The sequence below is a fragment of the Aquarana catesbeiana genome, linkage group LG02, assembly GCF_042186555.1.
Source record: "Aquarana catesbeiana isolate 2022-GZ linkage group LG02, ASM4218655v1, whole genome shotgun sequence".
Classification (NCBI taxonomy): domain Eukaryota; kingdom Metazoa; phylum Chordata; class Amphibia; order Anura; family Ranidae; genus Aquarana; species Aquarana catesbeiana.
The window spans coordinates 726,500,816-726,526,242 of record NC_133325.1 but is presented as its reverse complement, the minus strand read 5'-3'; the positions used below and the strand labels follow the sequence as shown (position 1 = coordinate 726,526,242).

At 40.8% G+C, this 25,427-nt stretch overlaps 1 protein-coding gene across 4 annotated transcripts in view; it reads right to left on the bottom strand.

The window, feature by feature from the left end:
* Positions 1 to 25,427, bottom strand: part of ROBO1 (roundabout guidance receptor 1) — a 1,646,584-nt gene that overhangs the window by 3,450 nt on the left and 1,617,707 nt on the right. For all 4 annotated transcript variants that reach the window (XM_073617022.1, XM_073617020.1, XM_073617021.1 and 1 more), the window contains 3 exons: positions 24,689 to 24,841; positions 3,077 to 3,385; positions 1,334 to 1,527 (listed from right to left, as the gene is read on the bottom strand). In XM_073617022.1, the coding sequence (XP_073473123.1) occupies positions 1,334 to 1,527; positions 3,077 to 3,385; positions 24,689 to 24,841 (656 nt within the window). The remainder of the gene's footprint in view (positions 1 to 1,333; positions 1,528 to 3,076; positions 3,386 to 24,688; positions 24,842 to 25,427) is intronic.

Sequence of the window (25,427 nt, the reverse complement as noted above, 5' to 3'; positions counted from 1 at the left end):
TGGTTGTACTAAAGTAAGTATATCAATCGATTTCAGTACGACCAGCCTGTTGTGTTTTTCTTATGCGATCACTGCCAGTGGCTCTAGAAACCTCCTCTCAGAATACAATAACGCAGTGGGAGGGTATCAAGCAATTTTCTTTCCTTTAACCTGTGGTGGAAGGAAAGGAAATTGTACTGTATAGCTTGATTTAGTTGTTAGCACTTATACTTTGCAGCACTGGGTTCCCTGGTTTAAATCTCAGTTTGGACGCTCTCTGCGTAAAGTTTGCATGCTCTTCCTTACTTGGGTTCCCTCCAGTCACTCTGGTTTCCACCCACACTCCAAAGACATGCTGGTAGGTTAATTGTCTCCTCTCTAAATTGGCCCTAGTATGTGTGTTCATTTATATAAATTGGTGGCGCTATTTAAAGACCTATAATAAAATAAACAATATGAAGGACACAGAAAACAAAGATTTTGAGAAATATCTGAAGAAACAATGTGATTTTCATTCATAAATATCAGATGAGGTGCATGTGCGTGGGAACTGATGCATGCAGAACCAGCATGTTTTTCCAATGTTTTGACAGACCTTACCATAAAGGCATGAAGGATCAACTAAGGATGACCAGATAAATGAGTTTATATGTTTTTTTTTGTGATTTTAATCTCTTATGCCGCGTACACATGAGCGGACTTTACGGCAGACTTTGCCCGGCGGACGGGATTTCGTCGGACAATTCGATCGTGTGTGGGCTCCAGCGGACTTTGTTTTCTCAAAAGTTGGACAGACTTAGATTTGAAACATGTTTCAAATCTATCCGATGGACTCGAGTCCATTCGAAAAGTCCACTCGTCTGTATGCTAGTTCGACGGACAAAAAGCCACGCTAGGGCAGCTATTGGCTACTGGCTATGAACTTCCTTATTTTAGTCCGGTCATACGTCATCACGTACGAATTCGACGGACTTTGGTTGATTGTGTGTAGGCAAGTCCGTTCATTCAGAAAGTCCGTCGTAAAGTTAGTTGAAAAGTCCGCCGGGCAAAGTCTGCCGTAAAGTCCGCTCGTGTGTACGCGGCATTATAGTTTAAATTCTGTTTGATTTACTTCAAGTTCAATGCACTTGACCATAGATATAAATATATGGTCTTTTCATTAGGTCAACTGAGTCACCTTACACCCTGGTGCCTGAGGAACTGGGGGTAGGAGAGAGTGGTCTACAATTCGACTTTGCCAGCTAAACCTGGTAATTGTATAAAAACCATCCCCATTTTCAGGGCTAAGGATATGTGCAGGACCCTGTATTTCTTTTCCCTGACAGTTTAATAACCATTGCAAGCCCAGATGTACCTCAATTTCATCTTCATCAACTGTGCGCTCATATGACCCTAAAAGCTGCATCTCTGCTGCATTTCTTCTTCCTGGTGGTTGATCTGTTCTTCGTCTTCCACCCGAACCTCTCGAAGACATAGAGCTGGAGGAGCTAGGATCTCTAGGATTATTTGATGTGGGGAATGTTGGTTTACAATATGGGAAGATATCCTCTGTGGAAGACAATATATATTGATTAAAATTGTGTGAAGAATAGGAACTAAGAAATTCCAAAAAAGTTCATATGGAATACATCATTAAAATATGCGGGGAAGCTAACTGCCCATATTACAAGTTATTATTAACTATAACAATGAAAACAAAACAATACTCATGAGGTTGGATTCAGCTCTGCATAGAAACCATTCAACTTTTTTATTGTCAAAGCTTAATTGAACAAGCTGAAGTTAGACGCTGACTGACTTCCATGCACCAGATTTTTCACTGTCCAGTTTTAGTAAATCAACCCCACTGTGTTGATGTGCAGTTTTTACCATGTTGCATTGATGAGCTTTTTTCTAAATATAAAATATGCAATTGGAATGATTTACTAAGGGAATTTATCCCTGGGCTTTGTGTAGGTGGTGAAGTTCCACTTTGCAAATAATGTCCAATCATATGCAAAGGGAAAAAACAGTATTTTTGCTTGCACATGATTGGAGTATGGATTTCAGCAGAGCGTCATCTTATTCACAAAGCTATGTGGAAAATTCCTTTGAAAAGTACAATTTCCCTTGCAAAGTGAAGTATATGATTCTCTATATAATTTTTTTTTCACTGTGCATTGCAGCGTGCTATGATGAATTGTAAATCGCCGCACTGAGTTGCTTTGCATTTAAACGCAGTACATTCCAATTATACCCAACGCACATTAGCACAACAAGTTGGTGTGAACTGAGCTTATTGGATACAATGGATTTCAGCTTATTATCGCATTGGACTTGCATTGAACAATGCAGGTGTGAATGGGCCCTGACATCTGAAAAATATAATATTTGGAAAGGCTAATTAGCCTTCAAGATGGAAGCAAAGAATTACTGCTGCAGAAGCAATCATGGTTGGATGACCCATGGTAATATAACATAGGTTATCGGAACAAATGCATACATTTCATCTATTATGGTTCGATAGCTTCATCTTTTTGGAAGATAGCTATGGCTTTGATAGATATCTTTTCTAAAGAAAACACTTTTATGAAATTTGATGGGTGTCTGTTTAAATTGGTCATTTACAACAAATGAGGGCTTGTTTCTTTCAGTCTCTTAATTCAGTTATGGCCACATGAACAATAGTTGTAAGGACTCTTATGCTGGCCTTCCATATATCTCTAGTGGTGTAGTCACCCCTCTGAGCTCTTTTTCTCCATCTACCAGCTGTTGAATCTGACTTCTTGCTGTTGAAGACTTTAAAATGTTTAACGAAAATACAAAGAACGAATGGGCTGGCTTTTTTCAGCCACCCATATTGATTTGTGGCTTGGACCTCACTTTAGAGATCTTATTGCCAGAGTTCTTGTAATAGATAATAAACCACAGAGTGGTTCAAACTGCTGCAGTCCAACTCATTTCAAAACATTATTTTTAGGTGGCCCGATACTTGAAGGCATTTACCAACCCTCCTCTCAACATGTTCCAGAAAGGTCATTCTGCTGGCTATAAGCACTTGTGTCTGTTTCAGTATTAGCACAAATAATGAATAGTGAGCATATAAAAAATGACTTACCTTGTAATTGAGAGGTTTTTGTTGGCGTGCCATCTTTCTTTCCTGGTTTCCCTCGTTTCATTTTCCCATCAGTTTGTTGTTCTAGAGATTCCCTCCTTTCTCCTGAATTTGTCCGGACTTCAGCTTGTTGCCTGTTATCTGCTCCATCCCTCCCTCTGTAGTTGGGGCCTTTTCTCTCTGCTGGCCTGTCTAGTCTTTGCTCTGTAGGCATATACTTTTGTGGCATCCCAGAACGCACATCGAGCAGGGCTCTGGATGGTCCAGTTGGAGATTTAATGGCAGGAGGTGGCAATGGTGGAGGTGGTAAATCTAAACAAAAAATAAATGAGTTTCATGTCACATTATTACATATAGTAATGGCTGTATCTGTTTAAAATGTATTGTGAACCAAAAGCTCATAACTAACAGCAGTAATGCATTTCAAATATCTATCAGAAACAGTGTTGGTGGATTTGCTGGTATTTGCAAGAAGATGAATTATGACTACTACACCATGATGGTCGGTACTTTTTATGTTTAAGGCTTAGGCTAGCCATACATGGCTAAACAGCATGGGTGGAGAAGCCTACAGTGCTGGAAGCAGCTAAATATCTATCTCTGTAGGTAGCCCTGTCAGTAACACATGGATCTGCAAACTTCACCTGAAAAATCAAGGTGGAAAAGTGTGATTGTACAGTGACTAAATACAATCAGATGCAGTCACTGTTTGGGTAGTCAGACAGCCAAAGGTGCTACAGCTGTTTAAACACAACAGCAAGTTTACCTTGGATGAGGGAATCAAGTGAGCTAAATAAAAGAAATCTACTACTGTATGGCTAGCATTATATTAAAGTGGTAGTAAACTCTGGATGTTATTTTTTACCTACAGGTAAAGCTTATCTGTAGGTCAAATGAATATCTCCTAAACATGCGCTTTTTAGGAGATATTCGCTTTCTTGGCAGCTGCTGATGTTACTGGTGCATGTGCTGTGAAGGAACGTCATTGTGGCTTGTCCTTTCAAGCCCCCCCAACCTGCGAAACCGGAAGGAAGACCAGGTAAAGACAGAAGCCTCTGCAACAGTGACAGCGCGTCCTGGAGGGCTTCATTTCAAGCTAAGTCTTTCATAATATGCTAGCATAAGCTAGCACATTATGCCTTTACCTTGCATGGAGATTTTTTTTTTTTTTTTACTACCCCTTTAAATGCTAAGGATACAGTGTTACATTTAAGGACTAGGTTAAGTGTGCAATGTACTGTAAGTGTTAAATTAAGAATTAAGCATTGTGGGAGATTAAAATTTAAGGCCACATTTTATTGGTCAAGTTAAGTGAGGGTTATTGTATAGAAAGGTTAGTGAGTGCTTTAGATGTTAGAGCCTATTAGAGAACTTTAAGGATTGTGACTTGTTTTTAGTGCCAAAAGGTAATCCCAGCATTAGTATATGTCCCCCTGTTAATCATCTACAGTCTGATGTCCATAAAGTCTGCCCAAACATAATGATCATTCTTTCATAACTGATTTGCTGAAAGTATTTTTTCCCCATTGGCTGTGCTGTCAGCTTATGGAAATAAAAATCCCAGCAATTCAGGAAAGAAGGTATGATGTTATTGTAATATATGCCATTTTTAGAATCCAGGCCGATCCTGCAGCACTTGTTGGGAGTCTGGCTGTATACAGGGTGTCAGCTTTTGATTGACCCATATGAACGGCAGGTGGGGTTTCCATCTAAGATTGTGAGTATTACCCACTTCTTTCACATTATCCTGGCTTACGAGGTTTAAACTGGACTACCCCTATGGAAGGGTAAGGAAAACTGCCATTTTTTTATATCATCTGGCTTATATGATTAATGTGAACTAGCCTCCCTATCATTTTCCTGTATTATCCGTTATTTTGGGCTAATACATTGTGAATATCAAGTGTATCCTGAAGAAACTCAATTTGGTTGAAACGCGTCAACCACCTTTGGCTCTGTTGGTTGCATAACAAACATGGCAGCATTTTTGACATGATTTTAGATTTTAGATTGTACTCTCAGATGTTAATCTGTGTATAAGAAATATTGTTGCTTTTAAGCATTATGTTTTTTTGTGTACTATTTTGCTAGGCATTTAAACAATCCCTCACATACCCGTGTCTCCCTTAGTGGGAGAGTTATTTTGTTGTATGATGTCATTGTATCTTGGCATACTTCACAGACCTTAGGCTTATGAAGAGAGTGTAGCTTGTTTGAGAGCTGTGACATAAAAAAGGAAGTAATAAAGAGCCCATAAAAGCCTCTAAATAGGTATTGCTATTTGTGATGGCAGAAGAAATAGAAAGGGTATCTATAAAGGGTTTGCTGTGTGATTAGCACAGCTAATGTTATCTTAAAATTCATCTGTCTGTATGTGTAATGCGGCAGATGGGCAAATCTTTAAATGTGACAGGCAAAACTTGTTTATTATTGCAATTTCTATATTATGCTGTATGCATATTGTATGCGTATTGTATAGCTATGAGTCTCGTGTGAAAATAATAGGTGAATTTTCTGAAAATAATGGGTGAATACTCTTTGAAAATGGTAAACAAGATTCAATTGTCACATTTAAAAACAAGATTCGCCATCTGCTGCATTATCTTGAAAATGAATGCCATTAAATACAGACAGACAAGTGTCCAAAAAACAAAGTGAACAATGAGTACCATAAGTGACAGCGTCAATGTCTATAACTTATATCTTTATGTAAAATGTGGACAGTTTATACTGTTTGAATGCTGTAACTGATTAAATATTTAAATTAAACATTATTGATTTGTCCACAAAGTAAAGTATCCCTTCGTAAACTGACCACTGAAGACTGAAATGTCTGTCAGTGTCTGCCAGGCTGTGCTAGTTTTGGAGTATTACAAGAATATTACACCAATAAATGACTAAAGATATCTGGACTGACCTTGGAATTATGTGACCTATAAAAATGTATTCAGTCAGCAACCTTGTGCATTTATATGGTGAAATGTAATATCCTTATGATTTACAGTAGGGGATGCAATATTCCCTATTTGTATATTATTATGGCCCTTAGATGCATACAATGTATGTTTGTTGTGTACATTTACGAACTTGGCGTAAACTCAGTCACTAAAATCTCATAGAAGCTTTTTAAAGTTAAAGTGTTATTAAAGGCATTTTTTTTAATTAAAATAATAAACATGTTATACTCACCTGCACTGTGCAATAGTTTTGCACAGAGAGGCCCCAAACCTCCTCTTCTGGAGTCCTCCATTGGCAATCTTGGGTCCTCCTCTTCTCAATGTGCCCCCATAGTAAGCCATTTGCTATGGGAGCACACAGTGCGTGCTTGCTCCCGAGCTGTGTCTTTGGAACCACGTTCCATAGACACAAACAGCATGACTTGCCCCCCCCCGCTTCCTCCTCACAGCATTTGATTGGCCTGAGTCCCTGTCGGAAGAGGAAGTATTTAGAGAGGTGGGGGAAGACAGAAATCTGTAAAATGTTTTTTTACCTTAATGCAGGGATTGAATTAAGGTAAAACATTTTTTTGGCTTTAGAACCACTTTAACTTATTTTTTAATCTGACACTTTCATTAGAATAAATCCTGGTGATCCAGCCATGAATGTTCCTGTTTAGGTACTTCCTGTTATAGGGTGACTACTATCTCCCAATTGCTCTTACATGTTGTCAACCTGTCACATGTACCCCTGGTGGTGATTGCAAGCAGCTGTGCCGATGCCACACATTGCATAAACATGGCCCACCATCATCGCTATCAGGATATTTGCTCAGAGCAAAAATGTGCTGTAAATGCTAGAAGAATGCGTGTAAACTGGAAATATATAAAAGAGGCTAGAGGAGGTCAGCAGTACTAAGATGGAAGAAGCATAAAAATAGGTGAAAATATAATTTTATAGGAAAAAAAAAACATGGCAATTGTTCAAGATACACAGTGTACAGAGCAAACTAAATGTTGTAAAGTTAGAGCTTACAGTTGGGAAAATAATTATTTGATCCCCTGCAGATTTTGTAAGTTTGCCCCCCTTACAAAGAAATGAAGGGTCTATAATTGTTATCATGTGTGTGTTTTAAATGATAGAGACGGAATATCAACCAAAAATCAAGAAAAAAACACATGATACATGTTATAAATTCAGTTTCAGTTCAGCTAGTAAAATAAATATTTGACCCCCTACCAACCAACAATAATTTTGGCTACCACAGACTGGCTACAGTATGTGCTCATGTGGTACACAGATTAGTCCTGTCAATTTAAGAAGGTGCTCCTCGTTATGTTTTTTACTAGACATCTGTCCACAGAATCCCTTTCTTCCATTCAAACCTCACTATCAAGGGCAAGCCCAAGATTGTAGACCCGCACAAGGCTGGAATGGGCTACAAGACCATCAGCAAGAAGCTTGGTGAGAAGGAGACTTTCACCTCATAGGGTAAGGATGTTAATGAGAAAAGTGAGGGATCAGCCCAGAACTACACGGGAGGAGCTTGTGAATGATCTTAAGGCAGTTGGGACCACAGTCACCAAACAAACCATTTATAACACAATACGCCATCATACATTGAAATCCTGCAGCGTCCGCAAGGTTCCCCATCTCAAGAAGACACATGTACAGGTCCATCTGAAGTTTGCCAATAAACATCTAAACGATTCAGAGAAGGATTGGAAGAAAGTAGTGTGGTCAGATAAGACCAAAAGTGAGCTCTTTGGCAAAAACTCGACTCACCGTGTTTGGAGGAAGAAAAATGCTGACTATGAACACCATCCCTACAGTCAAACATGGAGGTGGAAACATTATGCTTTGGAGCTGTTTCTCTGCTAAGAGTACAGACCAACTTTGACACATTGAGGGGCCAATGGACGTGGTCATGTATTGTAAAATCTTGGATGAGAACCTTCTGCCCTCATCCAGAACACAGAACATGGGTTGTGGATGGGTCTTCCAGCATGACAATGACCCAAAACATAGCACCAATGCAACAAAGGAGTGGCTCAGGTGGCATATTAAGGTCATGGAGGGGCCTAGCCAGTTTCCTGACCTTAATCCTATAGAAGATTTATAGAGGGAGCTAAAACTTCGAGTTGCCAAGTGACAGTCAATAAACCAATAAACCTTAAGGATTTAGAGAAAATCTGTAAAGAAGAGTGGACCAAAATCCCTCCTGAGATGTGTGCAAACCTGGTAACCAATTACAAGAAATGTCTTACCTCTGTGCTTGCCAACAAGGGTTTCTCCACCAAGTACTAAATCGTGTTTTGCTTGGGGATCAAATACTTATTTTACTCTCTGAACTACAACTCAATTTGTAACATTTGTATCATGTGTTTTTTTCTGGATTTTTGATTGATATTCTGTCTCTATCATTTAAAATACACCTGTGATACAAAATTATAGATCCTTCATTTCTTTGTAAGTGGGCACACTTACAAAATCTGCAGGGGATCAAATAATTATTTTCCCACTATACTTCTACTTAAAATAATTATGATTTTTGTATTACCTTTAAAAATGTAAGGTTTACTATGGCAACTTCTGGTTGACAAATCACATGGACACCTACAGAGCTACGATCATTCTGCTGCAGGATATGTAACATTTTCCTTATAAAAAGGAGACTAAAGTGCTCGACACAGAAAGCAAAACAAGGAGTTTTCGCCTTACTTTGCCTTGCAATAATGGCGCTTGTAATATCTAAATGAGCATTAAAATGACTAAAAGCTGAATAAACTGGAAACAGCAGCGACTAATTTGACAGAAATTTGCTATTTATACTTACATTACAGGCCTACTAATTGAAGCGCTGACATTAGGAAGGAGCGGGAGTCTATTTTAGACAATATGCTGAATAAGACACAACTTATATTGATCACATATATCAAATTTACTGCGTTAATGCAGGATGCATTCTAATGGCCACTAAGGCCAAGCAGACTCTTTCTGCATTATTCCTTTTCCAAATGAGGATGGAGATTCAATGAATTTTCATTTGTTTCTTGCCATTTTTATTTTTTTATTTTATGCAAATTGTAAGGCTCAGTTTGCTAAGAAATAAACAGAACAGGATGAATAAAGGTAAGCATAATGTTTTTATAAGGGTGTTAAATTTCCATAAGGTCATTAGGATTATCTATTCCTCTATCAGCCTTTTGTAAAGGGGCATTAAATGTAGAGCTCAATTTGCTTTAGGACTTGTTCACACCACACTGTGTTCCAGCTCAGGATAATCTCCTTCTTCTGAAAAAAAATCTATATTAATTAATGGACCTTTTTCACATCTGATGCAATTCACTAATGGGCATTAGGAGAATTGTGCCTCCAGTATCTTGGCCTGTGGACTTTCACTTTACCACCTAGGGAAACCAAAAGGAGTTTCACAACATGCCTAAAACAGAGCTGAAACACATGCAAAAATGTCTGAAGCTCCATGGCATGCGATGTGGCTACAGCCTGTAAACAAATCTAAACTCCAACTGGATGACATTTACGGTAGTTTACTAAAGTACTGTATGTGAGTGTGTATTTCTTAATGTATCTATTTATTTAATTTTAATATATATTTAGTACTATAATTAAGTGTAATACTTAAGTATAATATAATTACAGTGAGTATTAAACGTAAGTATATTTAGTATGATTGTTGTATAGACCATGCAGCGGAAGAAATTTATACACCAAAGCCAAAAGGAACAACACTAAAGGTTGAAAAGAGCAGCCTAGTGCCAAGGACCAATAGGCAGTGTCACTGGTTTTCCACCTCCAGGGTAATAGTTTAGGATAGATGGCTACATTGGTCTTTGGCAAGAGGGTATAGGAAAGAGGTTGAGGAAGAAAAATAAAGAAAAAGTAGAAGAGGAAGAAAAGAAGAATTCAACAAAAAAAAGGAGAGAAAACAAAGACCGGGGAAAGAATAAAGTCTCTGTAGGACCTGGCATTCAGTCCATTTTAAATGGACCCGTCTATGAATATCATTACACAAGTCAGATAAGTTATGACTATTACCTTTTCAGTTTTGTAAGAAAAAAAACCTTCAGGATAAAGCTGTCCATAAACATTTGAGGGCAGTTGGATGTGCAAATGCAAACTGATCCCCCTCAAGCTTTTATCCCTGTTAGGGCTGGATTCAGCCCTTCCTGCTCAAAGCTGGCCATTTATTTGTCGGCTAATTGCCAGCTCCTTTCTCTCCACAGTGACTCACCTGTTGATGATATCCTGCTCGTCAGTCCTGCCTACTTAAGCCATCAAGCCTAGATGATCTCTGCCTTCGCCTTGGTCACATCTCTAGAGATGCTCTCCTGTGTTCCTGTTAAAGACTTGCTTGACTGACATTCCTTCTGGCTCCAGATCCTGCTTGCTGTTCTACTATGCTTATCTCTGGCTCCCTGACATTTTGGCTTGTCTGACTATCCGTTCCGGTTCCTGAACTCTGGCTATGTTTTGACTACGTTTACTCTCTTTTTATTATTATTAAACAAGTGAGATTTAACTGTACTTCTGTCTAAGTCTGAACCAATCCAATTTCTGACAATCCGAGCTACTTCCTAATACGCTCACATGAAGAGAACATTTATGCTCAGGTCAATGGCACCTCAGCACCATCTTGTCAGGGGGAAACACAATGAATATGGGGAATAGCAATCGGACAGCTCAGTAAGTCTTACCTGATTGCTATTCCCCAACATTAAGTCTCAGTAGTCTCTGTAGGTAGTTGAAAGACAATAGATCATCACCTATTCGGGCAAAAAATGGTCAAAGACTTATATTATGTGTACAAGAAAGTGTAGATAGGAAAGGACGCTGAATCCAGATTTGGTTTTGATTCTCATGGTGAAATAAGTTATTACAAAAGTGTAAACTGACTCAGGCTATGAAGCTCTCTAGCATGAAGGGGACTTGGTAGCAATAGAGTAACATAGGGAAAAAAACAATAGTGTTATACAACAAGTACAGGAGTAAAGGAGTATTTACTTCAAAGTCCATAGGTAACAAGGCAACATGTCAGAGGCTTTAACGTCCCTTCTCCATCAGGACTTTAAGTGCTGGTTTGAACAGCACAATGAAATCACATGGATAAATGAAAGGTGATACAACTTGGGAGTTGGCTGCCTTAATTCTTTCCTCCAAAAGTCTTTCAAACCTGGTAATAGGCACCTTTGAATAATTAAATATTTTAATAACTAAACATTTTTAATATCTGCCGAATGGGAAAATGCATTTTAAATGCATCTTAAATAACTGATGAAATGCATTTTTTCCTAACCTGCACATAGCCAGCTACTCTCACTGCAATAACCTCCTAAAATCAGATAATCTTGAAACATCTCAGTTTTGCTGACAGTCAGAGTCTGCTGAGAAGCCATTGTGTCCAGGTACACTGTCATGTTTCTGTTAAATGTCCTCTAATCTCAGATATAGGCTCCTGAGCATATACTCAAGGCAAAGGATAGATAATAAAGGCAGACCACTCATTCCAAAATTGCTTGTACTCTTCCTGGTGTGTACTTTGTCATTTTTTCCTATCAAGTACCTGCTATTCACGGGCAGGCCAAAAAAACTGTAAAGCCCTTGTGTAGCCATTGATAAGAATCTATAATATTAAGCTTTCATATGATAATGGAAAATGATGCCCCTCTTTGAAAAATTGCTGACTGGTAATGAAATTCCTAATCAGATTGCTGTTGCTAAGAAGCGGGAGGCGGAAAACCAAGAGATGCAGGAGACGAGCATCCCTTCAACAAATTTACTAAAGCTGACAAGATGACAAAAAATAGGAAAACGTACAGAACATAAATTTCCAGCATGGCTTGCAAGCTGTTTTCCTTTGAAAGGCAGAAGAGGAAGGAATGTTGCAGTTTAATAAAAAAAAGTGCGCCACCTGAGGCGTTTTTATTAAGGGCTTTTCTCTTCAACCATAATGCTGCTCGTATTTCCCTCGCAGAATTCTTTGGAAAACAAGCATTACCTTTTCAGCAGAGATCAATATTGTGTGTGAAGACATGGAGGGAGATGATTAGGAGCCTTAATATTTACTGTCTCAGAATTTTGTAGTGGCTTCACAGCAAGGGCACTTGAGGTGGCAACAGATACATAGAAGACACAGCCCTAATTAAAAAAAACATTTGTCTCTTTACCCCTAAGGGTACCCACTGGAACTCAACCTGATTTTTTTTTTTTTTTTTGACTAAGCCTTTAAAATTGAACTTCAAGTTAGTACTGCACAAAGATGAAGTAAATAAGGCAGCTGTTTCACTTGTAAAAGTATTTTTATTTCTGCCCAGCTAGGGGGATGGAACCACTTCCAGTTAGAAAATGCAGTGGTGCCCTCTCGACCCTGTAGCCCTTGATGAAAGAGCAGCCACGGACTGTTGAGGTGTGTAATGTCCTCTTGCCAGCATGTGAAACACACCAGATTGTCTCCCAGGCCTTACCATGCCTATCCCAATCTGAGTGCTTTTGTATAGGGGATTGCAAGAGCAAACCCCCCATGCAGCATGTCCAGAGGGACAAAGGTAGGATAGGATATTGGATAGGATATTGTTTACATAATCAAGGAACCCTTTTTTAATTTTATGATAGAATGAGGTTGTCTGAATGTTAGGGCTTATATCCAAATAACGATTTATATTTTTATTTTAGATGGTATATGTGACCTTACTTTCAACTAAAGATCCCTTTTTTGTTTCTTTGAATTGCATGACTTTGAGCTGGGATCAACTGGCATCGATCACAATCTACCAGTCGACCACAGGCAAGTGACTGATAGGTCATGATCTTGTTCCTGCCTTGCCTGTTACTGGCAGAGCTGTGCAGGAAAGCAGTGAGCTGCTGGGAACTTGCCAAAAGCTGGCAAAGTCATTCCCCGCCCCCACAGCACTCCGGAACGGGAAAAGCCTTCGCCACCTATACAGCGGGCAGGTTTGGGCTGTGGGGCAAGGAAAGCCTCTGCTGCCTATAACATCGGGCGGGTTCAGGCTCTTGTTTGAAGGCACCCAAGCTCATCCCCAGAGTGTATTGTGCTGATCCCATCCAGCCCTCCTCTTTAGTCCATCCAAGGAGCTTATGGATGACATCATGTGGGAAGGACGAAAGAGGAGGGCTGGCTGGGATCAGCACTAGAACAGTTAGATCTGCACAGACAGTAGCTTGCACTGCTCTGCATGAGGTAACAACTTTTATGCCATCCTAGGCTAGGCTCCCAGTAGAGTTCCCTCTCAACTTCTCAGCAGTGTGCCCCTCAATGCCCACAGTAGTGTCCCTCTTGATATCCCCAGTGGCGGGCCCCCCTGACTATGCCATACCGTGCCCTCTTGACCCCCCTGTACCATGCCTTCCTGAGTCTCCTGTCTAGTGCCCACTGGACCTTCTTAAACTGTGCTATCCTGACCCCCCTGTACCATGCCTTCCTGAGTTACCTGTACCATGGCCTTCTGACCTTCCCTACCAGGCCATTTGGACCGCCCATACCATGCCTCCCTGAGTCCTCCCCCATACCATGCTGCTCTGCTAACCCCCTATCCTGCTCACCCACCTCTACTGCCCTACCTACTACTGACCTCTGTATACTGTCCTACCTACTACTGACCTCTGCATACTGTACACTGACCTACCTACAGTACTATTGAGCTCTGTACACAGACCTACCTACCACTTGCACTGGCTAGAACAGAGCAGAAAACCAGGCCTGCAACTAATCAAGCAAGTCAGCCTGCAGTACTAGATGTTCTGTCTTCATGATGGACTCGGACTTGAGGGGGTGACCAATTACTCCCCAGACATAAAAAAATTGTGCATGAAAGAGAATTCCAAGTTTCTGGCTGAAGCTAACTTTTAAGGTAGGTTACATTTATATTTTTACAGTGACATTAATTTTATTATATTTTCCAAGTTTTTTCCATGCTGTCCCTGTCCTTACTTTTCATTGGGGGCCCACCTTCCTACACCAACGCTACCCACAATTCCTCCTTGCAAACGCGGACAACAAAACAAAAGGAGTAGCTATATGTTGATCCAAACATTTTAACTTTTTTCTGACAGAAGTAATCATAGATCCCGAAGGCCGCTACATGTTAGTTTTAGGCACTATAGACAGATAGATCTACACCTTTATATCTTACTACACCCCAAACAAGGGCCAAGCGAAGTTCTTTGAATCTCCCTGCGACAACACTTCAAGGGCACGGTAATTATTTGAGGTGACTCCAATGTGGCCTTCGACCTCTCCCTAGACAAAATGGCTAAAGGGACATCCAGATCCAAGCGCCCCTCTAAACAGAGTTTGAAAATTGCACACCTTTTGCATTCGGTAGGACTGATAGATATCTGGAGGGAACTCAACCCCCTCACAAAGGATTATACCCATTTCTCTGCACCCCATAATACTTACGCCAGGATAGACCACATATTCACACAATCTGCATCCATCCCGCTGACCCTAACGTCCAAAATTAAAGATACTCCCCTTTCGGACCACTCTATAGTAACATAAGTTACCCAACGGTCATTGGGCACAGAAGTCCTATTCAAATGGTTACTCAAGGAAGCATTGCAGGTAACTCAATTCAATGTACAATCTTAGAAAAAACCTTGAAGGATTACTTCCTTGAAAAGTACAATGACTCAGTCTCCCCCGCCACTCTGTGGGCTGCTCAAAAAAGAGTCATGAGAGGTAGGCTTATCCAGCTCTCCTCCAAATTAAAGCGGGAACATAGAGCAGACTTACAGAGGCGCACAGAGGAATTTAGCTCCCTAGCCAAGGCCCACAAACGAAACCCCATGTCTAAAACCTTAGCTCAGCTTGATATAGCCTGAACTAACCTTAATCTAACCCTCACAACAGCTGCAGAGAAACATCTCAGATGGACTGGAGCTAAATTCTATTCTCAAAGAGATAGAATTGGCTCCAAACTTGCCACGAAATGGACCCCCAAACAATGCACTTTAGCTTTCCCGAAAATTCGAACCCCAGCAGGGGACCTTACTCAGAACCCAACCAAAATAATGGATGCCTTTCTAAGGTTTTACGCAAACCTTTACGAAGCCGATCATTCGCCCTCTCCTACAGTCCGGAACACTTTCTTCACTGACCTGCCTATTCTTTTGATAGCCCAATGCAATAAAGACTTTCTGGAGGGCTGCTTCTCCCCTGGGGAAGTCTTAGAAACAATTAAGTCTCTCAAATTAGGATCATCCCCAGGGCCCAACGTATTCTCAACAGGTTACTACAAAAGGTTTGGGGCTTCCCTAGCACCCTATCTAACACAGTTCTTCAACTCTCTCAGGGATGGAACCCCCTTCAGTAGAGACCTCAATTCTGCATATATCTCTGTCATCCCCAAACCAGGAAAGGATGCAAAAGAGGTCAGCAACTATCGTCCGATCTTGCTTATCAATAATGATCTAAAGGTTATGGCAAAAGTTTTAGAGAACAGACTAGCGAACTTCATCGCTACATCCATCCATAAAGACCAGGTGGGCTTCATCCCCGGGAGACAGGGCCCAGACCAGATCAGGAGAGTGGTTGACATTATCTCATTGCTCAACTCCCAATGGGATGGCGGCCCTCCCCAGAAGGGTTTCCTCCTCTCTATAGACTTGCAAAAAGCATTTAACTCGGTATCTTGGCCATATATCCATGAAATCTTGGCGATATGGGGATTAGGGCCAAACTTTCTAGGTATCATTCAATCGTTTTATTTATCGCCTAGCGCCTAGTAAGTATGCTTACTAGGTAGATACTCTGAGACCTTTAGTATCAGTAAAGGGACCAGCCAAGGATGCCCACTTTCTCCTTTTATTTTCGCGATAGCTATCGAAACTCTGGCTATCGCAATCAGAACTAATACTGATATCAAAGGAGTTCTCTGCGGAGCACAGGAGCACAATTGTGTGTTGTTTGCTGACGATCTCCTTCTATTTCTTACCTCCCCCTTAACATCCACCCCTAATGTCTACAAAGTACTCTGGGGGGTTGGCTTAGTTTTGGGTCTGAAAGTCAAGATATCCAAATCTGTAGCCCTAAATGTCTCAGTCCCCCCAGAAGTGGTCGCCCAACTAAAACACAACTTTGCATTCACTTGGGCCACTGACTCGATACCTTACCTTGGCATTAGTCTTTCGTATAACATAAGCAAGCTCTTCCAGGCTAATTACCCTCCTATGATTAGGAAATGTGGCGAGGACTTAGTGGGATGGTCGAAGTATGGTCTATCCTGGCTGAGCAGAATTAATGCAGTAAAAATGACCCTCCTTCCGTGAATGTTATATTTGTTCAGGTGCCTCCCGATACCTATCAAGAAACAATTTCTCCTAGGACTCCAATCACAAATAATGCACTTCATATGGGGGAAAAAAGGCTACAGGTGTGCCAAAGAGGTTCTTTACAGGGTAAAATCACAGGGGAGTTTAGGCTTGCCTAATCTGTGGTGGTACTACCAGGCGGCCCAACTAACCCAAATCTCAATAGTTTACTCTAAGGGTCCTAAACCAGATTGGGTTTCCATGGAAAGGCAAACAGCCCCATTGAACACGCTGGACTACCTTATGTGGAGTGATTCGAAATCCAGACCGCCTATCATGTCCCCTACCTTTTCTCACTTAGTGGCACTGAGTAACACACTTCATAAACAACATTCACTGGTCTCGTCCATGTGCCCACTCTCGCATATCTTCCACAATCCCTCCTTTCCCCCGGGTATGAACATCCAAGCGTTCCGCTGGTGGATTAACAAAGGCCTATTCCGCATCGGACACTTCTTCATCCAGACAGGCCCCATTCATTTGGGATACTGCAGGAATAAACTAGAAATGCCCAACTCAGAGATATTCCGACTCTCTCAAATTGTACACTTTCTCAACTCCATTTGGACAGATAGGAACAATCCCCCCAAAGCCACATCATACAAACAATGGTGCTCCAATATTATGGATCAGAAGGGGGGTATCTCGTTGACCTACTCCTCCTTGGCACACAAGGAAGACATCCCCCCTACGCCCGGACCTGGGAGATGGACATGGAGCTTTCGTGGGACCAAAAGGTATGGTCTCAGGTCTTTCAACGTTCCTATAAAGGTATCTTGAATGTATCCCTGATTGAAGTTAATGTTAAGCTATTAATTAGATGGTATTATGTCCCCTCCAGATTGGCAAGGATCTACCCAGAGGTTCTCTCCCTAAGTTTTAGAGGATGCAATCGGGAAGGCACAATGTTTCATATCTGGTGGACCTGTCCCTGAATTAGGTCTTACTGGAACAAGGTCTTTTACACGCTGAGGAAGTTAACAGGCATTATATATACCAAGATCCCACCATTGCCCTCTTAAATCGCGAAATCCTGATGATCTCCAAACACATGCAAGTTCTATCTTTTTTCATCCTCTTGGGAGCGAAGATTACACTCGTGGGAGCATGGAAAAAAAAACACCATATCATTTAGGGCAGCCAAGAGGAAAATATCCTGGATCATGTCGCAAGAGCAAATAGTTGCGAAACTACAGGACAAATTAGAAAAATTTTAAGCCATATGGGAACCCTGGGCATCTTATTGTGACATTAGCCTTTGCCCGGGCATAGCAAATAGAGGATAGGACATGCCTAGTCTTCTACTCTTTCTTTCTTTCATACTCTCCTCTTGCTTTCTATCACAGGGTTTCCCTGCTCCTTTCCCTCTCTATATGCCCTCCCTGCTCGAAGGGATAACCTCTGAGAGGAGGGGTTTACCTGCATCCCCCCTATGGGAAGCGGAAGACTCACGGAGTTGACTAATTCGTTAAGAGTATAAAAGAATTAAAGTTTTTGTATTACTGTACTTAATTGAACAACATAATTTACACACTGTTGTGGTGGCCCTGCACTGAACTGTAGTCAGCCCACCACGGGGTTTGGGTAGGGGTGACTGGGGTCGCCGGGTTTGGGTCCCGCGAGGGATAAGGCACATCCACAGTTAGATCCCATAGGGGTGGTGTGTAGGGTCCCTCTCGGAGTGGATGTCTCTCTCCCATGAGCATCCCCGATAGTTACCTCTGATTGGGGTCCTTTTACCCTTGGCCAGGAGGGGAAGTGACATACCCATAGTGATAGAGATCATCCCTCCTTGGACCAACTGTGTCTGATTTATTGTTACAGGTTGTCTTCTTACCTATGGATAAGTGATATTGTCAACTGTTCTATTCTTTAATGTTTGTAACTGTTACGCTCTGAGATTGAAGGCCATGTAGGCCGTTATGTTATTCTTTCAAAAACTCAATTAACATATTGAAAGATGAAAAAAAAAAATATATCAAAGACTGTAACACATAAAAGCACTTGGACATTGCTTCTGTACCCAGCCCCAAGCAAAGACTAGCAAACAAAAAGGAACCCTTATCATGGGTTGTATTTACCCCATTAACCATACCCCTTATTATGGGTTGTATTTGAAGTCGTTAACAACCATTAACAGGTTAACAACCGTTAACAGCCCAATAGGCTTTGGGCTCAATTGATTCTGGGTTGTTAACGGCTTCATAATTAACTCCCTGGGGGCAAATACAACCCATGATAAGATGTATGCACACCATTGTTATGAATATGTTTTTAGAGATACAATATGGATCAACTCAGATGGCCTAATGGATATGTTCTTAGCACTTTATGAATAAAGAAAATATATGTTAAGGATATCTGTGTGGTTCATGTGGTACCTGTGCAACCAATTGATGGTTTCTTTTTTGCTTGCATGAGAAAATATCAGTAAATTAAATATGGAATGCAGTTAAAAGATCTCATACAGCAGACCCATATGTAATTCAGTCCAAGAGAAAACAGTCACAAACTACTATATGTTTCTATTTGTAAAGCAATTGCAAAGCAACCAGACACAATGCAAAATGTAAGCCCAATCAGTAAAATCCCATAACTAGCTTTAACATGTTAATGTCATTTAAAAAGTCATTTTCTAATATTGTTTAAAACCTGCAGCTTTTATTAAAAGAATCTCATGTGATCCTGCCATGAAGGTCCTTGGTAGAGCACTCTAGAGGCCGACAATGCTCTCTCCCTGCTTCCCAATTGTTCTCCTACATTGTTACAGTCACATGGGGACTACAGCCGCTTCAGCACATATTAGACAGGCATGGTTCACTGTTGTCACCATCAGAAAACCTGCTCTGAAAAAATGTCATGCAGTTATGATGCATGTATAGAGGAAATGGCTGCAAATAAGCTGCAAGAGATTAGCAGCACTGGGATCCAACAAAAGATAAAAAAAGTGTGAAAGTGAGTATTTCATTTTGGACAATTCAATGTAGATGGTGCAACGGAACTCTGTACAACCAATCAGCAAAATACTATGCAGTGCAATGGGATAGAGTAATCCGCTTATCTCCAGTAATAAAGGTTTCAATAGGTTGCAGACATTTTTTTCAGCTTTTCTAAATGTCGTGCACAAATCTTTCTATCCAAATGTGCCATTTCTGCTGCTTAGCTACAAACATTTCATCAACTTGTAGGGAGATATGAATCTCAGCAAGCGACCATAGAATAAGTGTAATGATGATACACATGATACAAATGTTATAAATTGAGTTGTAGTTCAGTGAGTAAAATAAGTATTTGTATCCCCAAGCAAAATATGACTTGGTACTCGGTGGAGAAACCCTTGTTGGCAAGCACAGAGGTAAGACATTTCTTGCAGTTGGTTACCAGGTTTGCACACATCTCTGGAGGGATTTTGGTCCTACCTGCCTCCTAATTCCTAACCTCTTGATGACCGCCCCACATACTATATACTGTGGGGTGGTGGCTGTTCTGCGTGGAATTATGTACAGATACATGATCTCACACTTTCCGGGTCTGCGGCATGCACCTGCTCCCACTGTGATTGGACACAGCAGGAGCCAATCAGCAGGTCCGGCAGACCCGAAGTCCACCGTGACCCGCTGATCATTCCAGAGAGAAGCAGAACGGTGGTCTGCTGATGTAAACATGGCAGATCGCCATTTTGTGACAAGGGAAGATAGAGATGCTGTGTTTCTGCCAAGCAAGAACACAGATCTCTGTCTTCCCAGAGTTAAAGCATTCCCCACACATTTAATAAGCACTCCCTAGGGACACATTTAACCCTTTGATTGCCCCTGATGTTATACCCTTCCCTGCCAGTGTCATTAGTACAGTGACAGTGCATATTTTTAGGCACTGATCACTGTATTAGAGTCATAGGTCCCCAAAAAAGTGTCAAAAGTGTCACTTAGTGTCCGATTTGTCCACCACAATGTTGCAGTCCCGCTATAAGTCGCTGATCGCCGCCATTACTAGTAAAAATAAATAAATAAATTAAAATTTCATAAAAATATCCCATAATTTGTAGACGCTACAATCTCTGCGCAAACCAATCAATATACGCTAATTAGGATTTTTGTTTAAATTTTTTTATTGGATGTGTTTTATAGCAGAAAGTAAAAAATATATATATATATATATACATATATATATATATATATATATATATATATTTTTTTTTTTTTTTTTTTTATAGTGCAAAAAATAAAACCTGCAGAGGTGATCAAATACCACCAAAAGAAATCTCTTTTTGTGGGAGAAAATAGGACAATTTTTTTTGTGTACTGCGTCGCACGACCGCGCAATTGTCAGTTAAAATAACGCAGTGTCCTATTGCAAAAAATAGCCTGGTCATGAAGGGGGGTAAACCTTCCGGAGCTGAAGTGGTTAAAGTTTCTTAGCTGTCACTTGGCAATTCAAAGTTTCAGCGTATATTAGAGGGTCAGTCCATTTAAAACTGATATTGCATATAAAGCTTTATATGGCGATAGGCTGAATCATCTACTCGGTGCAGTTCTTCTACAGTTGTTCTTCTGCTACAATCAGGAGGGGGCTCACATTCTTTGTTGAATAGTTCACCTACCTTATATTACCAAGAATGCAGCAAAAGGAATGAGAATTCTGGACTTCAGACTGTAATTTTGATGGGCTCCTTCAGAGGTTAAAGTTGCTTAATACATTTGGACTTATTATCTAACATTTTCGATTTAGATAGGCTGACCACTTTGGATGTATATTTAAGTGTTAAAGATGAACTCTGGACAAAGAAAAAAGTTCCCTGGCAGTGGGGCTCCCCTGTACAGCAAGGTTTAAATCTTTGTCTATCCCTGGAGTTCCCATAGACCAGAGGTAGGCAACTTCGGCACTCCAGCTGTGGTGAAACAACAAATCCCATCATGCCGCTGCCTCTAGGAGTCATGTCTGTGATTGTCAGGGTCTTGCAATGTCTCATGGGACTTGTAGTTTCAAAACAGCTGAAGGTTTACTACCCCTCCCATAGAGCATCCCTTACTTCCCAAGTAGTCGGCACTCAAATCTTCTCTCTGACACCCTGGCTTGTGGGCAATAGTCTATGCATTGTACTTGGGGACATCACACTGTCTGTAAACGTCAAGGTTTTAGGAAAAGGCTACGGGACCCAATCTTACAATATGGAGAGAGCCTCCTGGAGTGGGGTATCAGGTAGGTAAGAGTCCTTGTTACAGGTACCCTAGGCGTAAATAAGCATTTAATCCTTGCAGTATGGGGGGGGGGGGGGCGTCAATGGGAATTTTTTTTGTTGTTCTCCTTGGAGTTCAACTTTAAGCTGGTTGGCTTTCCTTTGGAGAACATATGTGTATTCCTTCCCATACCACAAGCATTTTGGACAAATAGGTAATGCTCATTTGTACTTACCTTTTTGCCATCCTTGTTCTATTGGAGAGATTTTCTTTCCTTTAGGGACAACAGGATGTTAGAGGAAGTATCTCCAAAGCGAGAGAAATATCCTCTTAGGCAGGTGTCAACCAACCAAGTATCCCCAAATTTTGGATTTTCCCTCACTTTCAGTGCTGGTGACAGTGGTCATGAGGACAAATGGAACAAGTGAATCTACCCAGTGGGGTTCTAACACTTCCCTACGCTATCCAAAACTGAAAAACACTTTAGGGGGTCATGCTGATTTGCTCCTATAGATGGAATCGGCAATTAGGGCTTTGAAAACTCTAGCTTTGAGCACTCACCTTGACTTGCTGCATTTTTATTAATATGTAATTAAATGAAAAGCCCATCAGGGAGCATGAGACTTCTTTAACAGCCATGGGCATCCCTGCATATAGATCTTTCTGAGACTTTAAGTGCAGAGGATCTCCAAATTGTTCTTGGGGGAAACTTACAACTTATGCTGTATTTTTCTGCACTGCTAATGGAATATTTGCAAATAATTGGTTTAAAATCTAAATCAATAAAAAAGGAATTTAGTGTCAGCAAGTTAAGTGTATTGATTGCCGATAAGAGTGCTTTGGAAAATATTGCAGTTCACGTCAGTTGTCTATCATGGGCAAAATGAAAATAATTTATCATTATGCAGTCAATGGATTGATTTTATATAATATATACTTTCCAAGGCAGGCTTTCATTGTTGGTAATAGGCTAATTACTTCCATTAGCAAACACACATAATGCAACATGCAAGTATTCTTACATTCTTTCAATTGTGTGCTTTTCATGTCAAATGGAGATAATTATGCAGACTCATTCGAGGGGAGGGGGGGTATTTTTATAGCATCACCTACTAAGCAATCTGTCATTTTGTGTTCGTTGAACAGACATATTCTTGAAACAAGGTCAGCTATAAAATACACAATATTGAGATGATATTTAAACACTGCACACAATGGGGTGTGCAGACGTTGTGTAAAGCAGTCAGATTACAGCTGTTATATTCTAACTGGCACCAAGAAATGACAGCTGGGATCTGATTCGTTGCTAGCTGCAACTTCCCCACTTCCACTTTATCCTGCCTCTATAAGTCTTAATATTTTTTTGGCTGACAAATCTCTCACCAAGTTTGCAATCAGCCTTCACTGCTCTCATTCGTAAATTGGTTGCAACCATTTACATTTTTAAAACCCTCACAGTTTTTTTTGTATCTTTCCTCTCATTTCCTGGTCTCACATGCTTTGCTGAGGCAGCGGGAGCCATTGGCTCCTTCTGCTGTCAATCAAAACCAGTGATAAGGGATCGGGGGGGGGGGCAGAGCTGAGATGTGCTCTCTGTGTTTTTGGACACAGGCAGAACGGCTCGGGATCAAGTCCTCAGGGGTGCCACATTAGGATGCAGCTTCCTGAGGTGGCACATCGAGAAGAGGAGGGGCCAGGATCGTCGGCAGGGGACCCAAGAAGAGGAGGCTTGGGTCTGCTCTGTGCAATTCCATTGCACAGAGCAGGTAAGTATAAACCTGTTTTTTTTTTCCATTTAAAATCACTTTAATGCCCAGGGCCAGTAGGAAGAACTCCCAATTGTGCAGCAGTGTGATTGGCTGCACAGTCCTAAAGGCATCAGCAGCCTTCCTACAGGCCCCTGATCATTAGTAAGTGACCATGAGCTGCCTGTGACAGCTCAATCACAGTTCTTGGGATGCAGATGGAGCGGAACAAGATAGCAATGTAAATGTGTCATGGCTGGGCGTTAAAGTGGAACTGTAATTTTAAAAAAATGGCGAACAGGCAGATTTTTTAATGCAGAAGAATTATATGCATGCTCAGCCGATCTATACCTGGAGGAGGATTGAAGATATCAGTTGCCGGTGAGTGAGCTCTGGGACACTGCAGCACTGGAGTGGGTAAAAGAGTAAAGTTCCACTTTAAGGCCCACCTGCCCTGATGCAGCAAATATGCGTATTGCTGTTGTAAAGGGCTTAAAGTGAATCTACAGTATGCATTGCTCATACATGGAAAAAGTAAAGGTTTGATTTAGTGTAGACCACCCCAGCAGCTTATTCTTACTCTCCTTCCACTCTTCTGATGCTCTGTTCTGCCAGCAGGAACTAAGGAAATCCCAATGTAAGCTACAGTATTAGTCTCTGGAATTGTAGCTTACACAGGGCTGTGGACAAGTCCTGATTGGCTCTGTGCTGTCACATGTTCCTCCATACCTTGAAAGTACTGGGAATTTCCTTTGGCTCTCAGGGCTGAATGGAAGGGGCGAATGAAGTAAAGGTAAGTTGGGGCGGTAGTGATATTAAAGCAAACATGTTGCTTTGTACTGAAATAGACTAGTGGTTTACATAAGAAATATAGGAATGTTTGGATTTTTTAGTTTTTATTTCCTTTTCAGCTCACATGAAGCGATAAGGAAAAAGCATTTTTGGCAAGGTCAGCAAGTATTTTCTAGATAGAAAACTCATTTAAGAAATGCTTAGAAATGAATGCTGTAAGTAAATCAGCATTGACTGGAAAATGTTCCCCAAATTTCTGAAATATTTTATGTTATGCAAATCAAAACAAAAACTCAAATATAAGCAATATGGTTTATATCAGCTAAGGACATATCACTGCTGACTGAAAATACAAATATGTTTGCCTAAAACCCACTAAAGGTAGAAAACCCCCGTTTTGTATCAGAACAAAAACTGCAAAATGACATTCTACATTGATAGCTCAACAAGATTCATTAGCACAATAAAATGTGCTAAAACACATTAAAAATAAATTAGACCTCCAAAAATGTGAAACTTGGAAAAAAAATTGGAGCGACGAGCTTCACGCCATATGCATTGAAATGAACTGTAATAAAAGCCTAATTGTGTTGTATTTAAATGAGTCTCACCATCTGTGTAGACTTCTTTTCGGAGATGTCCTTGTTGGTGTTTCTGTTTTTTGGCCGGGCGACTTTTCTGTATAACAGCAGTGCTCATGTTACTATCTGTAGACACGGGACTCGTGGGCCTCTGACAATGAGCTGGATGGAAATGTCTACGGCCTGAGAAAAGAGGAGGTGAGGTGGTAAACATATTATGCTTCAGTCTTTGTAGAGCTTAAATAATTTTATTTATCAAACTCTGAATAATAAATCTGCAAACAAGACCAGGATAACGGTTCTGATTAAGGCTAGGTTTACATGGCTCCAATAGGCAGATAAGACCCCTGCTTGCACTGTGATAGCAGTGGTCTCTCTGCTGCGGTCTGAAATGCCCTGAATATTTCACAGCTAGAGTCCTGTAATCAACAAGGGAATGTGAACTGGGGAAATCATATGTGGAGGCTGCTGCTCTGACAAAGATCTTATCTGCAGACTGCTACATCGGAAAGATGTTCTGCTTTCACTGCAGCCAATTACCAGACAACAAAAAGGAGAAATTCCCAACAATTCATGGATCTCTATCAAACTTGGATGTTGAGGAATACATTAGGACCGTTGTTGACAGGCTTTTGTTTGCTTTGGAACTGTAGCTCTCTCCATACAAGTCCATGTGAATTAAAAGTAGATGAAATGTAGGTCAAGTGCACCTGCAATGAACTCTGAATGGTTTCAGGAGCATCTTAAACTGAGGTCAAAAGCATGCGAT